Source organism: Megascapheus bottae, chromosome 7 (genome assembly GCF_031878675.1).
Source record: "Megascapheus bottae isolate mThoBot1 chromosome 7, mThoBot2.hap1, whole genome shotgun sequence".
NCBI lineage: Eukaryota > Metazoa > Chordata > Mammalia > Rodentia > Geomyidae > Megascapheus > Megascapheus bottae.
Window position 1 is genome coordinate 59,833,782 of NC_143515.1, and position 18,694 is coordinate 59,852,475.

Sequence of the window (18,694 nt, forward strand, 5' to 3'; positions counted from 1 at the left end):
CAAAAACTTATGAAGTTCTCCTATATGTTACAATATAAATAGATCTTGGGAACTTTAAGATAACTAAAACAAACGTTCACAAGACCATTATTGTACTACTAATTTACAGTGGGCATGCCTACAGAGAAAGAAAGATTAGTGACTGCCTGGCCAGCAAAGTGTAAATGTTCATGGGTTTCAGGAATTCTTTGAAGGATCTATGAGAATGGTATAAAACGGAGGGGGGTACTATTCACACAAATCTGTAGTTACATTAAACCTGACTTGTACAATTAGAAGTTGAAGTGTGTGGTATATGTCTTGATGAAGCTGCTTTTAAAAAATCGTGGGAGTACTACTTGGCATTTATCCAACTGTCCAGAAACAAGGGCATACTACATCCACTGGCACAATGATGTTCATTGCAGCCCTATTTACCATAGCAAAGATATGGAACCAACCCAGATGTCCCTCAGTTGATGAGTGGATCAACAAGGTGTGGTATTTACACACAAGAGAATTCTATGCTGCTGTCAGAAAGAACATTGCCCCATTTGTAAGGAAATGGAAATACCTAGAAAAAAAATCATATTAAGTGAAGTAAGCCAGACTCAAAGGAACATAGGCAAAATAGTCTCCCTCATTTGTCATAATCAGCAGAAACCTTGGGCTCTCCTAGCAGAGATTTACAATAGAACAAAATCTAGAGACATTAGGCCAAATAGTACAACACTAAATGTAAGGAAGTCCAGGATAAGGAAACAAAGGCCATATGAGTGACTGTTGTTCTTAATGTACTATGTTATCTCTCATCTCTTTTGCCATCCCTTGGTTATCTCATATTGTTACAATATTTCACCTTGTTATCTGATATATTTTATATGTGCTTAATTGGTTATTTGAAATTGGATAGGGAAGGGGAGAAATCAAGATAAGCAGGGGGGGAGGGGGGTGGGAAAAGAGGGGAGAGAAATGGGAACCATGTCATGAGAAAGGGTATCAATGTTTGTGAAGTTATGCACCTTCTATCTGGTGAATATAATGTAACCCTTCTATTAATCACAATAAAAAATTATTTAAAAAAAATCGTGGGAGTGCACTGGGCCTTGGCCTAGTGGTAGAGTGCTTGCCTAGCATGCACAAAGACCAGGGTTCGATTCCTTGGTACCACATACATAGAAAAAAAAAGCCAGAAGTAGTGCTGTGGCTCAAGTGGTAGAGTTCTAGCCTTGAGAAAGCCCAAGGACAGTTGCTCGGGCCCTGAGTTCAAGCCCCAGGATTGTTTAAAAAAAAATCATGGGATATTGATGGGTATTGCGTTGAATTTGTAGATAGCCCTTGGCAAGATTGTCATTTTCACAATGTTGATTCTTCCAATCCAGGAGCATGGGGGGTTTTTCCATTTCCTCAGTTCTGCTTTAATTTCCTTTTTTAGGGTTTTAAAGTTTTCGTCAAAAAGGTCCTATACATTCTTAGTTAAGCTAATTCCTAGGTACTTTATTTTCTTTGAGGTTATTGTGAAAGGAGTTGCTTTCCTGATTGTTGCCTTGTTCCTCTCACTGTTGGCGTAAAGGAAGGCAGTTGATTTTTGAGGGTTAATTTTATACCCTGCTACCCTTCCAAAGTTTTGAATCAGCTCAAGGAGCTTGTGAGTGGAGTCTATAAGATTCTTTAAATACAGAATCATGTCATCTGCAAAGAGGGATAGTTTTACTTCCTCTTTCCCTATTTGGATCCCCTTTATGCTTGCTTCTTGCCTTATTGCACTGGCTAGGAATTCTAATACTATGTTAAAGAGGAGTGGAGAGAGTGGGCATCCTTGTCTTGTTCCTGATTTTAGAGGGAATGGCTTTAGATTTTCACCATTAAGTGTAATACTAGCAGTGGGTTTGTCATACACAGCCTTTATTATATTGAGGAATGTTCCATGGATTCTTAGTTTCTCCAGAGCTTTTAACATAAAGGGGTGTTGGATCTTGTCAAATGCCTTTTCCGCATCTATTGAGACAATCATGTGATTTTTGTCCTTGCTCCTGTTGATGTGTTGAATTATATTAATTGATTTGTGTATGTTGAACCAGCTTTGCCTCTCTGTGATGAATCCTGTTTGATCATAGTGTATAATTTTTTTGATGAGTTGTTGTAGACGGTTGGCCAGTATTTTGTTGAGAAGTTTTGCATCGATGTTCATCAAAGAAATAGGTCTATAGTTCTCTTTCTTTGATGAATCTCTGTCTGGTTTGGGGATGAGGGTTATACTGGCTTCATAGAATGAGTTTGGTAAAGAACCTTCATTTTCAATTTCGTTGAAGAGCTTGAGGAGTATTGGTGAGAGCTCTGCTTTGAAGACCTTATAGAATTCAGCTGTGAATCCATCTGGCCCTGGGCTTTTCTTAGGTGGAAGTTCTCTAATTGCCATTTCTATTTCAGAGCTTGAAATAGGCCTGTTGAGTTGGGTTAGTTCTTCTTGGTTCAGTGTGGGTATGTTAATATTGGCTAGGAATTCATCCATTTCTTCTAGATTCTCAAATTTGTTGGCATAAAGGTTTGAGAAGTATTCCCTCATGATATTCTGGATCTTGGTAATTTCTGTTGTGATATTACCATTTTTGTCTGCGATTTTGTTTATTTTGATATGCTCTCTTCTTTTTTTGGTAAGATTTGCTAAGGGTTTGTCAATTTTGTTAATTCTTTCAAGGAACCAACTCCTTATTTTGTTGATTCTTTCTATAGTTTTTTTGGATTCCAAATCATTTAATTCTCCTTTAATTTTAATATCCCAATGGCATTCTTTAAATAAATAGAAGAGGCAATTCAAAATTTCATATGGAATAATAAAAGACCCTCTACCCTGTATAGCAAAAACACTTCTTAGCAGAAAGAACAGCGCTGGAGGAATTTCAATTCCAAACTTTAGACTCTATTACAGGGCTATAATTCTCAAAACAGCTTGGTACTGGCACAAGAACAGGCCCGAAGACCAATGGAATAGAACTGAGGACCCAGATACTAAACCACAGACCTATGGCCACCTAATCTTTGACAAGGGAGCCAAAAAAATAGAATGGAAGAAAGACAGCCTCTTCAACAAGTTGTGCTGGCAGAACTGGCTAAGTACCTGCAGAAAACTAAAGTTGGATCCTTCTTTGTCACCCTGTAGTAGAATTAACTCCAAATGGATCAAAGACCTGGAGGTAAAAGCTGACACACTGAAAACTTTACAAGAAGGAATAGGAGATACACTAGGCCTCGTTGGCACAGGTCAAAACTTTCTTAATAAGGACCAAAAATCACAACAAATCAGAGAAAGGCTGAATAAGTGGGACTGCATTAAACTGCGGAGCTTTTGTATGGCAAAGGACATAGCTAGTAAACTAATCAGGAAGCCTACAGAGTGGGAGAAGATCTTCACCAACCAAACAACGGACAAAGACCTCATATCTAAAATATATCAACAACTCAAAAAATTGAATCACTCCAAACCTAATCTCCAACCCATCCCATTAAAAAATGGGCCAAAGACTTAAAGAGAGTCTTCTCTGAAGAAGAAACAAAAATGGCCTATAGACACATGAAGAAATGCTCAAAATCTCTGGTCATAAAAGAAATGCAAATCAAAACAACTCTAAGATTCCACCTCACCCCAGTTAGAATGGCCAGGATCAGGAAAACGAATAGTAACAGATGCTGGAGGGGATGTGGCCAGGAGGGATCACTACTACACTGTTGGTGGGAGTGCAAACTCATTCAACCACTATGGAAAGCAGTATGGCAGTGCCTCAAAAGGCTAAACATAGAACTCCCCTATGACCCAGCAATTCCACCACTTGGCATTTACCCAACCATCCAGAATCTAGGGCATACTAAATCCACTAGCACAACAATGTTCATTGCAGCATTATTCACCATAGCAAAGATATGGAACCAACCTAGATGACCCTCAGTTGATGAGTGGATCAACAAGATGTGGTATTTGTACACAATGGAATTCTATGCTGCTGTCAGAAAAAATGACATCGACCCATTTGTTAGGAAATGGAAAACTTCGAAAAAATCAGACTCAAAGGAACTTAGGCTCAATGGTTTCCCTCATTTGTCATAATCAGTAGAAACCTTGGGCTCTACTAGCAGAGATCTGCAATAGAGCAAAACCTTGATACATAAGGCCATATAGTATGAAGCTAATTGAAAGGACCTCCAGGATATTGAAACAAAAGCCATATAACGAATGATTGTTGTCCTTAATGTACTATGTTATCTCTCATCTCCTTTGCTGTCCCTTGGGTATCTCATATTGTTACAGTACCTCACTTTGTTATCTGATATATTTAATTTATTTGTATTTGGTTATTTGAAATTTGATAGGGAAGGGGGGAAAACCAAGACGGGAGGGGGGCGGCGATGGGGGGGAGGGTAAAGGGTATCAAGACATGTGAAAGGGTATCAATGTATGTGAATTAATGCACCTTCTATATGGCAAATATCATGTAACCCTTTTATTAATTACAATAAAAAATATAAAAAAAATCATGGGAGTTCTCCCTAGCTGATGTACTGTACTCATGCAGGTGGGCAAAGTTGAATGTCACATTCACATCTTCCCCCAAACATTTCTTAAATCTCACCCAAAATGCTACAAATAAAGCGAATATGACGCTCAAACTAAATGTGCATTCAAACTGAAAAGTTATTATTTTAATAATTAATAATATTATTTAGTAGAGTTATCACCCACAGCTACTATCTAGGTTTGAGTCACAAACCTTGTTGCAAGAGCTAAAGGAGTTGGGAGATTTGAAGATTCTGCTAATGCCTAAAGCTTCTGCAGCCTGACTGTCCTATGGTGGGTTGCACAGAAACTAACAGGAGAGAAAGAAGATAAGACCCAATAAGAACACAGGGCAAGTTGGACTTCTTGGATAAGCACAAGGGTAAGAGAACAGAGTTTAGAAAGACAGGAGTAGCAACGAATTACAGACTGGAAAACACAATTCTCTAAGAGCAAAAAAAAGAAAAATAAGATAATGAAATGTCTGATGTGGAAAGAAATTTATAAAGACACTTCAAAAATGCACAAAGGCACTTCTAGCATAACAAAAAGGCTAGCCATGGTCTTTGAGGACTAACGGCCAATTAATGCTTCCCCAGCTAAAGATAGATGTAATTCTCAGAACAGGCAGAGACTTCTATTACCTCTCCAAGTAGATGATTTAAGTGGCTGTGGAAAAGTATTATACTGAAATGATTTACTATGTAATTTTTACTTCTCAACACAGAGATACATAAAAGTGTCTTTTTAATAATTTCTAGGCACATTCTATGTCTCTGCCAATTACAACTTTGGTTCTAAGTTCTGGAATCTCCTCTTCTTTCTTTACTGTCTTCTAGAACTCCTGAAGAAAGAAGAGCCTTATAATATAAAGTATTAGCAAACTTTAATTCTTGTCAGATTCAGATTGGCAGATGGTGAGAGCAAACAATAGTCACATGCAGGCACATGTGCACATACACGCACACATACACAGACACACACAACTTAAAGCAAAGGAAAAGACTAAAAGGTAGAACCTCACATTAAATGTGAGAATGAAGAGAAATCCTACCCTGATGCATTTTTGCTGTTCCCCCACCCCCCCTTCCTTTTCTGTTTCTTCTTCTGCCTCTCATTAGGAGACCACTCATACCTGCTCGTGCATTGCCAGTAGCCTCATCTCATCACTGGGGTGAGCTGTATGGCAAGCACATGGACAGAGAGAAACCAGCAGGGAGACAAAGTATGACAGATGACATAAGGCAGAAGGAAACTGATATGAATACAAAGAAGGGTAGGAGGGCTTTTGGTTATTTGCCAGAATATCACCTAGCAAACACCACTTCAGGAAAAAGGACAGGGAATGATGCTCAGAAGGGATTACAAAGGCTTCTTTTCAACATTAAGCTTAACAAGGCCTTGGCAACATCAGGATGCTCAATAAGTACATACTGAAGGGAACATTTTTTTTTTTTCCAAGTGCTAAATTGTCTCCATTTCTGTATCGGTAGATTATGTGCCTGGGAGGTTGCTATAAAGACAGGGAGTTCTGAACAGATGTCTTTATTATTCATTTGCTTATGAAGAGGAGGCATGTCTCCATTTTTCTAGGCCCAAACTTTTCATGATGAGAAAACTGATTTGGTGTGTGGCTTTATTGTAATTGATCAATTTGATCTGGAAAGGACTATTTCCAATTTTTATTGCCAGACCTGGGGCTTGAACTCAGGGCCTGAGCACTGTCCTTTGGCTTTCTCAAGGCTAGTGCTCTGCTACCTGAGCCACAGCACCACTTCTGGCTATTTCCATGTATGTGGTACTAAGGAATTGAACCTGGGTCTTTGTGCATGCTACACAAGCACTCTACCACTAGGCCAAACTCTAGGCCCCTATTCCCAATTTTTATGAACCTGGTATACTGGACCCTGCTTACTATACTGCTACTATTAAATGCTCTATTTCTGGTAGTTTTAACTCACAACATAATCGTCGTCAGTCATTTACTCACTGGGGAATATTTTATAACTAACTTATGCTGGAAGTCAGTTATTGAATATATTGTTCAAACCAAATATTCTATCTTAACCTAGATGTTTGTACACATACACAAGGGACAACTGACAATGCTTCTCAATATTCTGTGTTTTTGACTTCAACTCCAAGTGCCTCCAGGAACGAGAGATGTGGGTGACAGTAAAGTAATACAGGAAAGAGGTTGACTACAGTAAGACAACGGGAGGTGTTAGGACTACATGGAGCACACATGCCCATTTATTCATAGAGGCTACAGGCAGTAACAGATGGCTGCTGAGGAAACATTTAATTGTGGACTGGAGCAGAAGCAGAACTGTTTCTCAAAGCAGGTATAGGACTGCTTGCTTTTTAACCATACTACACTTGTACCTTAGGTTTTATACAACCACACCCCAAAAGTATTAGCCCACTTAGTGCTCTCTTGTTTTGGAGAGAGGGTTTTTTCTACTTTATTTCTTTGATTTTTGTTCTGTAAAAATAAAAGGATTGTCCTTCTACTAGTTACCTAAACTTTCATGATCTGATCAACAATCCTCTGGTCCTTCCACCAAAACCAAACCAGAGCAAACCAAAGAAAGATGTAACATCATAGCGGGTATTCTATCTACTCAGCCAGGCCAGAATTACTGAGTTGTGCAAGTATTTTTATTTTTTACTTATTTTTGGCTTTTACATCACCTTTATTCTCACAGCCATCCTGTGTGAGTTAACAAACCCCTACATTGTTAACTATTATAGGAATCATATTCCTTTTTACATGTACCAAAATTTCATACTCAACAATGAGTTCTGGGTTACAAAAGATTTACTGTTTGCACCTGTCTGTAAGGCTTCATTATACATTAAACAAAGACACACGGTCAAGTGCTACCTGCAAGTACTTTTAAACCTTACATTTTCATTTTGATTTTTAATTAAAAGAATTTATTAACATTGATTTTTACATCATACTTCAGATGTCATGCTTAACAAGTATTCAAGAAGGGAATCTCTATATATAATCACTGGCACATAGATTATAAAACATAATTAAAATTAAGCTGAGGCTTGGTATGCCATAGATATAAATTAGCATATGTAATAAAACATTATGACTATAGAGTATATAGCCCATCAAAGAAAACAATAAGACAAACCTGTGGAATATGATAGTAGCTTAGGATGGGGTAGTGCTGTCTAATCTCAGTTTCTATACATGATGTTGCTAATAATACCATTAAGCACTCCTGAACTGGGGTCCTTAGTTCTATACCACCACATGGGGAGTTCTCAAATAAATACAGTACTTTAAAAGTGCCAGCCTGGAGGCAAATCTGACCTATTGAAACTGTTTTCACTGAGTTGAACTGTAATATTTTCCTTTTGCTTCTTGTTAAGAAGAACCATTATGGATTACTAGATTTTACATCTGCCATGTTAAAGCCACTGAACATACAATGTAGACATCACTCAGTGCTTCCATATTTTCATGTGCATGTGAGAAATATCCAGTAGAGAGTGTGTATGACCTTGTCCATTAAGCATTCACCTCTGAAAATAAAACCTACACGTCTGAAGCTTTATCTTTTTATACTCTGTTGGCAGAGAACTGGGGCTCAAATCTGATGTTGAATTATGGTAACTACACAGAAACCTCAGCTTACACATGTGTGGGCATTGTTTAGCCTTCATTCTTAGCCTTCACTGATAACCCAATGTCTACATTTCTCTATTCTAATTAATATTTAACCATTACATAATTGAATGTGTTCTCACTGTAAAGCTGCCTCAAATCCTTGTGGATAAGCAATCTTTCTACATATGACATAAAACAGACCTTTGCTTTTCTAAGTGATTATAATCTCTGATACCTAATATCGTCTAATAGTGACCTGTGACATGAGACAAGATATTTCTAGGCCAGTGGATGATAAACACATACACAATAACACATGTACAAACACAGATGCATCTATATGCCAAAATAAGTGCAGTATAGAATTTGAAAAAAAATATCCTTTAAAATATTCTCAGATAATTTCTCATGGTATTATAGTTTGTGGTCCTCTGTAACTACATGAGTAATATAGTAAAAGATGCTTTCTTTATTGCAGGACAACAAATGAAACAAGATCACCGAACAAGTTTATGGTAACAAGAAAAAAAAGCACCTACAAGAAATGCAGTGACCGTTCCATCTCAATGTTTTCTCATGGCAGATGGTAAATCCTATTCTTGTTTCTATAAAAACTGACTACCTGGCTGTCTAACGAAGGGCAGATTTCAAAGTCAGCTATTAGCTGGCTTCAGACTGGAGATATAAAATTAATGCCTGGATATAAAGGCACAACACCTGGGTTTCTAGACTCAACAACCAAAAAGAGCATCAGAGAATAGAAAAGCAAATTTTATTAATATAGGTGATATTTACAGGAGACATGGCTTTAGATCAACATGTGGGGCAGTAAAAGAAAAGTCCCTGGAAGTAACTCTTCTGTTAGCTGGCATTTTAATAGCCACTGCTCAAGGTAACTAAAATGGTATGCTCACTCCAGAAAATCAGGGTGCTCTTTATAAGGCACATGGCATGCTAATTAACCCAATAAGGAGGAACGGGAAGGATCCTCCATCCTTTAGTATATTACATCAGAGTAGGAAACTAGAGAGCATTTGCACTGAGTTGAGCAGTGGGAGGCAGCCCAATGGAGGTGCTGGAGCCCAGGGTAAGGCACAATGATTTCTGTCTCAAGTGGCATAAGAATTATGATTCAAGTTAAGTATTCACAGAAAGATGGTAAAAGTTAAGCATTCACAGAATACCTATAATAAATTACATGGTAGCAAGGCCAGAAAAAAAAAGGTCTGCTTTGTCCACTAGTTGGTATTCAACAGCCAATACTGCTAGCTGTGTGGTTAGGAGGAGTGAGAAAGAAGCCAAGAGATTTAAACACACAGACTTCTTACCCCATGAGCTTGTATTGATAATTCCAAGTGCTTCATATGTAAAATCTCAATTTACTACTATTTACTTCATTTTACACACACAAAACTGAGTTGAGAGAACAAGGAACCTTCTCAGTTACCCAACTAGCAATGGGATAAACCAATTTCCTGTGTTTTATGTTAACCACAAAGCCTTTCCGCTCTTCCAGAGTGAACCAAGCAATAAAACACATGACCACTGGTCTAAAGATTGAAGGACATACCAAAGGGGACCCAACTCTAACATGACCTCTCTTATAGATGAGGCACTTGGGAAGTAGGAGACTCTGCAGGTTGAAATTTTAGAGGTAGTAGTTAATATTAGTGCTTCTACATTTTTGTTATATTTTTGCCTAAGTCCATCTCCATCTTCCTGAATGTACTTGCTTCCATTTTTTCCTTTCCTCTTTTTAAAAAAATTAGAGCATGAGAGTCTTGAAAATTCTGGAGGAGGAGCATAATATGGCTTTTCTTTCCTTCTGGTAGTTAAACTTAATAAATATCAAGTCACCCAAGCACCAAACTGTCTTCTCATTCTAACTTTATTATTCACTGCACTGTGGAGTAGGCAAACTTAGTTCTGAGTGGCATTCACCATGTCTGAGTATTTTCCCTGCTCTGTAAGTGGTAGACATCTACCAAGTGCCCTCCCCTCCTCCTCCTCCTCTTCTTCCTCCTCCTCCTCCTGCTGCTGCTGCACAAATGTACACTCTCTGAGAACAAGAGAAACCGCACGTACCATTAACACATTCAAAGACATCACAGCACTTTCCAGGTGTTCCATCTCCACGAGAGACTATGCGGGGAGTGGATCCCACCTCACACATGGGGAAACCACATAAGCCAGAGCGACACTCGCATCTGAAACCAAAGAAAAGGGAAGGAAAACCCCATGAATAAACAACATAAAAGTCGGGAGACCACAAACAAACTGGCAAGTACCTGACCCATAGGATCCAGCCTCATAATGTAGTGACAAGGGGACATGGGAAGGGCAAAGGGTCCTAAGATCATTTGCTTCCTAAGTAAGAAGGGCTCATTAACTTTTTATATACTCTAAAAGAACTTCACTATAATCATTCTGACAGACACATTTCTAAAATGCATTATTACCTAATTTCTTATTTAACCAGACTGGTAATGAGTGTAACACATACTTTCAAGGTGATTTGAGGTCATCACCAAATGCATACATTACATTAGTTAATCAATGAACTCACAGGGGTTAATTCACAATGAGAGCTCCTTATGTTAAGTGGCCCCATGTTGCAGCTTTATTGCTAGTGATGTGTAGGTGTTAGGATTTTTTATGCAAGGATTAAGTTACTAGCTTTAGTCTGCTCATGTTAGTATGACTGTCAACAGGAACAATATTTAAAGCTGTGTACGACATAGAGACTGAAAGCTGAAAGGCTCTTTACAAACAGAAGACAAACTCTGGCAAAGGCTTTACATTTCTGGATTTGTAAGTTACCATGTGTACATATATCTTTACAAGGGGGAATAAAATATTCAATAAACTGCAATTTAACTATACTGGCTCTCACCCTGCTATGAAATCTGCATCAACATAGAAATCTGAATGCAAGATGGGTAAAGTTAAGATGAGGCCAAAATGTCTTCTTTTCTGCAATAAACCAAGAGTTAAGAAAGGAAATGCTCAGGACAGCTGCATGTGTGCATAAGAATATGATAGCAGAAAGGAAAAACTGTACTTGTGTCCTGGGACTGTCTTGGTGAAAGAGGTAAGGGTCAGAGTGGAGAGGATCATGGAAAGTGTTCCCAACTGACAAGTGCAAAAGAAGAGCATCCCAACCTCCAAAGAGACATCCTAGCAGGAAGTGTGAGTATTCCTGGACAGGGAGAGCAGTCAGGATGCCGCAGTCCCCAGCTGGGAAGAACTATTCCCATATTCATTTACTCTGTTATGTTTCCTTCTTGTTAAAGTGATTGGTTTGTTTTCCTATTGTTCTTTGGATTTTTAATTTAAAATATGCTTGCAGTTTTTCAAGTACGTCAATATTCAGGACCAGAGATTTAATGGCATCTATAGTTAACTGTGGAGCTAGAAAAGAGAGGGAGCTGAAAATTGCACTGAAGACTATGAAAGCCACTGCAAGGTCTGACTGACAACCTTCTATCTACTCTAACCTCTTTCAAGTTCTTCCCGCATGAGGTAATGGTTACACTGAACTCTGGGGAGAAGTGACTAGATAATGAAGGTTTTGCTATAATGTTATTTTACCTGGAGTTTAAAGTAAACTGCCTGCCTGTTTTATGGGAGGTAAATTGGAAGCTCTCAACTCAACTCATAGATTGTTTTCACCCAGGACAATCACTTTCTAAGGATGAGTTCTGTGAGCTGGGTGTGAAGCTAAGAGGGTTATTCTGCAGTCCCTGCTCATGTGTCTTGCCACTGCAGTTTTAAACACACAGTTATGTCACTGTGATATTATAGTAGTATGACTTATATCTACTGCACTTAATACTGCACAATGTACAATGAACTTGTTAGTGTTCACAGGTGAATGTAACTGAGGGTAGAGAGCTCACACTCTGATGTTAGTAACTAGATGTGGTTAGAGTGAAAACATCTGTGTAAGTACAGGTGACTAACTTTTCTTATACATCCTTATCTGCTAATGTGTTCCAGAGCATTGTTCAAATTTAACACGCAACCAAAAAACTCCCTATATATCCAACACTTCAATCAACTTTTTTCCTAAACACACATGTAGACTTCTAGGCTATACTCTGCTGAGTTGCTGGAAATAACTTAACACTGAAAAATATTATTATGTCTACCTGACCTTTTCCTAACTTAAATAACCCCATTATTTTCCTAGAAAATATCTTCGCAAAAGAGCTTACATAGAAGTTAAATATCTATATGCTCAGTTTTTACTGCTAACCCTAGAATGATTGGTGGTCACCTAGAATGGTGGTAAAGAGCCAGGAGTTTTGTTAACAAGCGATTTCCTAGCTCTATTCCTCCTTATTTCTTCCCACAGTGTGCACTCCTGATCCACTGCTAGCTTCTAGATTCTGACAGCTTCCTTGGAACCTCAAATTGTAGGAAGAAACCACAAAAGATGAAAATCTGGGCTTGGGGTAGATTATCTGTTGGACAGCTAGCGATTAGCCTGCAATCTTATGAAGCTGCCATTTCTGGTAGGCTAGAAATGGCCAAATAGCAATTTCTTACAGTTCAACACAACGCAAAACCACATGAATTATCTGCTGACAAGCAAAGCCACATGTTACTTCTGTCAGATATCAAAAGGAGAACCTATGAGGGCCCACATTTGCCCAGGAAATTTACTCTTTACAAACTGTGTGACTCAGTGCAGTTTTTAAAAACTTAAGACTCCCTAGTTTACCCACATTGGAGCTTGCTAAGTACTATTCTCTTTACTGATGGCTAGCAAGGCAGGGGTGAAATTAAATGGGATCTCCTACTATTTTCTGGGTCTTCCATGAAAAGAAATGAGATTCTTTTCTGAAACATGAGAGAAAATGCTAAATTACAAAACAACCGAGGCATACAGGCTGTACCTTGTCCTCAGCTACCTTTTCTTCATTATTCCTACCACCCCTTACCCCACCCCAATCCTAATTTTTCCCTTGCCCTTTACTCCCAATCTCTGTATAGGAGCAAGTGAAAGAGAAAATAGATGAATTAAGAGCAGAAGAAATGGAGAGACATGAGATAAAAAGCCTTTTACTTAGGTTGATGTCCTTATTTACTTGACTCTTCCCCCAATATCTCTAATATATCTCTCTTTACACAACGAAAGGCACAGCCAGCCTAAGGCTTAGTTTCCGTCTTCACTTAGTTCCTGCGTTCATGATCAACAATCTTCTCATTTCATTTCGAAGTGTTTCTACCTTCTCATCAACACTGTAAAGTTCATATACCTTTTCCTAATTCTCTCTCCTAATGTTTTGCTTCATCTTCCTTTTGTTACAGTCTGTTTTTCAGGCAAGTCCTCATTTTGCTAAGCTTGCATTGCTCACTCTTTTAATCCTGGACATTTGTCGTTTAGCTGTCTTTCTAGCTAACGGCTTCTCTGAATCCTTGTCCATAGCTCTTTTCTCTTTGCATGTCTATAGTGTTCATCTGGCAACAAGTTCTTTTTGTATTCATCACATATAATCATTACATTAAACAATGTTTAAAGGAAACAGTATCGGAGAGGACGAAAATAAGGATGACATGGGATTATGCAACAAAACAAAGATATACAATAAAGTTAGAATCAGAGGCAGAGATTCTGCACATTCCATGGAACGTGTCCTGGGGTGGGAGCTTAATCATGCCCCTCCAGATAGAACTATATACATGCACTTGGAGCAGAAGTGCTAAGGACTTTGTGAAACAAAACAGCTTTATTGAGATCTATTCACCCAGTATAAAAATGGACAGTTTTAAAGTGTACAGACTGGTAGTTTTATATTTGTAAAGTTATGTAACTTAAACAGGTATCTACTTTCAGAACATTTTTATCACCTCAAAAGGAAATTCTGCACTCACTAACAGCTACTCCTCATTTCTTCCAACTCTAGCAACCACTAATTTATGTTCTGTGTCCATTAGCTTACCTATTCTGGACAGTTCGTATAAATGGAATCATTCAATAAAAATGTTAACTGCCTTTTTACTTCAAACAAGAAGCAACCTGTATTGGTAATTTACCAGAAAAAAATCAAGCATCTAATGTTATCCTCAGTATTAAGATAATGATCAATCACAGCACCACATTAATAAATTTCTGCATAATGTAATCACAGCTGCAGCCAGGTAGGACTTGTTTAAGCTTTCTTTTTCTTCTTTCTCAAGTAGGTAATGGGTTCAACTTAGTGAGCCCTTGAGCTACTTAGTGTAATGAGGAACAGCACTCAGAAATCATTTAAACCCCTAGAGGGCACTCACCTCCTTAGAAGGCTCAAGGCTGCTGCTGTCTCTGCAGCCTCAAAGAAGTTACTCTTTCTTTCCCTTCATGTATTCTCCTTTCTGGACTACACAGATAATCCCATGCAGGCCAAAAGGCCCAAATCCTTCTCTTGGCACCACTTACTACATGCTCTCAGCTTGACCTTTACCTATCTTTTAGATAGCAGATTCCATTGGGTATTCTACACATTTCCACTCCACTAACAATGGTGCTCTGCCACTCTTTGAACCTACCCTATCCATACTGCCACCCTATGAAGGTAAGATCTAGCTTCAAATCCTTGCCTTTCTTTCATCCCTGGGAAAATCCTTCACATTCCCAAAACACACTTACCCTATAACCTTTCTGGTGATCAAAAATTTTGTTTAGGCCGGGAGTTTGGCCTAGTGGTAGGGTGCTTGCCCAGCATGCACAAAGGCCCAGGTTCGATTCCTCTGTGCCACATACATAGAAAAAAAGCCAGAAGTGGTGCCGTGGCTCAAGTGGTAGAGCTCTATCCTTGAGAAAGCCTAAGGACAGTGCTCAGGCCCTGAGTTCAAGTCTCAGGACTGGCAAAAAAAATTTTTTTAAGTTTTGTTTAAAAAATATTTTCACCTATTCTTATCTTCAACAATACAAAGAGACATAAACTCTCGGAGCAGATCTACTTTTTATACTTAATTGAAATCATACTGATTCTCCTGTGAATTGTGTCTAGTACAAGAGGCATGTTTTATTTGTCTTACAAATGAAGAAAATAAGAAATACAGAGATTAAAAAAATATCTGAACAAGCCCCTCCACATGGTTATTACATCAAGATTAAGAGCATGTAGTTTTCATTTGTCATGTTCATACATTTAAAATAGATATATTTTTTCAACATTGCTATGTGGAATACAAGACAATTGTTTACAATGCAGATTCTGAGGTACCACACCTGAGGGCTATGTTTCTGCCACTCTGGGACAGGACTGTAGGACTGGTCATGTTGTACCTCTCCAAGGGAATCTGTAACCTGCTCCCTGTGAGACCCTTGTGACTGGATATGGTGGGTCTGTGCCTACTACAATTTATACTTTCCCCTGGGGAAAACCAAATATGACTCATTTTTAGCCCTTAAATGAGGACAACTCTTATTAGCACATGTACTCAATCACTTACACAGATACCTTTCCATCTTGAATTCTGTTTCTTAAGAATGAGAGTACTGGACTGAAGGAAGGAAAGGACAACCACTTATTTATCTAATACCATCATCCATACTCCGGTTTCTTTTTACATAGTATAATTCACCGTTTTCCAATACTATCATCTAATAGAAAAAGGTGTGGCCACTTGCAAACTCCTCCTTCAATTCTTGGTTTTCTCATCCATAAAATGATAGGGTTGGATTATAATAAACATACTTTTGACTATAAAAATTCCGATTCTAGATACCTAAGGCCATATAGGGTGACGCTAAATGAAAGGACCTCCAGGATATAGAAACAAAAGCCATATAATGAGTGATTGTTATCCTTAATGTACTATGTTATCTCTCATCTCTTTTGCTGTCCCTTGGTTATCTCATAGTTACAGTATTTTACCTTGTTATCTGATATACTGTACATATGTTTATTTGATTATTTGAAATAGGATAGGGAAGGGGGGAAAACAAGATGAGGGGTGGGGGTAGGGGAAGAGAAATGGGGATCAAAACATGAGAAAGGGTATAAATGTTTGTGAAGTAATGCACCTTCTATCTGGTGAATATAATGTAACCCTTCTATTAATTACAATAAGAATATATGAAAAAAAGATTCTGATTCTAGCTGGGTGCCAGTGGCTCGCACCTGTAATCCTAGCTACTCTGGAGGCTGAGATCTGAGGATCTGGGTTCAAAGCTAGTCCAGGCATGAAATTCCTGTGACATTCTTACCTCCAATTGACTACTGGAAGTGGCACTGTGGCTCAAGGGATAGAGTGCTACCCTTGAGCTGAAGAGCTCAGGAAAGCACCCAGGCCCAGAGTTCAAACCCCACAACCAACAACAACAAAAAAATTCAGATCTGTTCTCATCCTTATCAATGCTGTGATCCAATCCCAGCTGAGCCTCCTCAATATCTTCTTGAAGGCCTGTATCCAGTCCTTGGAGCATGTCACTTTCTCTGTCCTTCCTCGCCTGCCCCCTCCCACTGTGAGCACCTCAACTTTCTGATCTAGTTCAACATGGAGATATCCACTAAGCTGTCTCAGTCACTTTTCACTTTCCTGAGGTAAAATAATTACATATTGACATCTATAAAGGGAGACACTATATGCAGAAGAGACAATATGGTAGGGACTGTGTGCCCATATTGTGAGGTGTGCCTGAGATCCTTCTAAAATAAGTTGAAGAACCCATGTATTTTTTGTCTTCTCTTTTAAAAGATGCTAAACTAGAAGAGTTGCTGGTGGAGCTATGGAAAGGGAGGTTCTCTGCTGCCTCCTCAAAGAATAGGAGGTCCATTAGAATGTACCCTGTGGTGGGAGCCAGAACTCAAGAGGGCAAATGTTATTTTAACATCCCCTACAATAGGATCCCTCTTCAGAGGAGGAAATTCGGAAGTAGCAAACAATCAGATTCCTCATCTTCCCCAACAGACGCTTATCTTTGCCCACATCCTGGAAGGAAAACAAGTCAGTAAGGCTCTCTGGGAAAGATTCCTTATAATACTGGCTTTATTCCACAGAGTACAGAGTGCCTGAACCCTTCAGGAGACACAGCAGTCTTCAAGTCAAAACTATTGGTTATGGGTAGGAGAAAGTGTCCCCTTGAGACAGGAAATAAGGGGGGAAAATCCCCTACTAAAATGGCAAAACACTAATATAAGTAGGACTCAACACAAAGTATGAGTGAAATAGCTTGTAAAATGGAAATTATGACAGGTAAGATACAATTCTATTTTATAAAAAGGAGTTTCCATTTTAATTAAATTCACTGTTCTTTCACTGATTAAATATTTTACCTCTTTCCAAGAATGTATAGACAAAAAGAAAAAAGGTCTCATGGGAGGGTCCAACACTTATTGAAAAACCGTAGAGTTCCTTGTGGAAGCATCTCAGCCTTTAATCCCTAAGAGATGTATTCCTTTACACACTGCTCCCTTCCTTACTCTTTCTATCCTTTCTCCGGTTAACCCCTGCCTGGTCACCTTGCAATCTGACCACCTAAGCGCCCAACAACACATACTTCTGCTATTGCCAGTGTGGCCATAAAACCCAGTGACCATCCAGTGGCACAACCAGAATCTGCACATTTTTTCTTTCCTAAAGGGAAACTACACCTTTCCTTTAGACACAAGAGGAAAATCCCTGGGCTTTCAGTTTTGCTCATGCCTCCTTTCCCTTCCTCCACCCCCAGAGAGGAATTGAAGGATACACTCTCATGCAAGCAGTATAAACCTAAGGTTGATTAGATAACATGTTTGCACTGTTTCCTAATATTAGTAATCAATGAATTCCATAGTTCTCTTTTCCTAGTTTTCTTTATCAAGGTACAAACAACTACAGGGCCTGCCTCTCAAGGATGGTATGTGGCTTAGGAAAGTTTAAGGTACTAACTAGTAGGAAAATAAAAATCTCAATTCTACATGATTCGTATAAAAGCCATTAATAGTATTCTCTAGAACAATGCCTTAAGTGTGGTGAGAAGAGAGTAACAGTATTTTCTGCAAAACACCAACTTGAACTGCTTGCCTAAGAAAGAGAGCTGGGGAAATTCTGAAGGACTTAGTCTTGGCAGTAGGCTAACCAGAGGCCTGAAAAAAAATCTCTGGATCACTACTGAGAATATTAGGGCTGGGCCCTGGCAGGCATCTTCTACCACTCCAGCGCAGCAGTTCAGCCCAACAATTCACCCAGAAATATCAAAAGCAACCCATCAGAGGAACTAAGGACGCTCTGACTCCACTTCTTTGGGGATGAAGGGAAGAATTCAGTGTTTGCTGCTTTCTTCAATGGACCAGCTAGAATGAAACCAGGAAAACTGGCATATAACAATCTTGTAAACGGGGACTGGGCTTGGATGTAAAGGAAGTTTTAATAGAGGAACATAAATCACTTCCATTTCACAGCCTGAGACTGCCAAGTGCTTTAGCAAAGGATGGGTTGGGAAAGGGAAACAGCTTGCTTATGAACATGTCATTGTTTTGTAATATTGACCGAGGGTGTACGTGCAGCAAACACTATGTTGGGTGTAGTCTGGGGATGTTGGAGGCCCTGGCTTCAGTTTA

The 18,694-nt window shown here is 38.9% G+C and overlaps 1 protein-coding gene and 1 non-coding gene across 5 annotated transcripts in view; both read right to left on the bottom strand.

The window, feature by feature from the left end:
- The window catches only part of Crim1 (cysteine rich transmembrane BMP regulator 1), a 177,847-nt gene that overhangs the window by 64,286 nt on the left and 94,867 nt on the right, over positions 1-18,694 (bottom strand). For 3 of the 4 annotated variants that reach the window (XM_090337161.1, XM_090337159.1, XM_090337160.1), the window contains one exon: positions 10,245-10,366. The exons of the other annotated variant lie outside the window; for it this stretch is intronic. In XM_090337161.1, the coding sequence (XP_090193287.1) occupies positions 10,245-10,366 (122 nt within the window). The remainder of the gene's footprint in view (positions 1-10,244; positions 10,367-18,694) is intronic. 4 annotated transcript variants of the gene reach the window in all.
- Positions 7,287-7,413, bottom strand: LOC150060884 (small nucleolar RNA SNORA40). Its single transcript, XR_016536321.1, has one exon. It is a non-coding gene; the product is annotated as a small nucleolar RNA SNORA40 (small nucleolar RNA).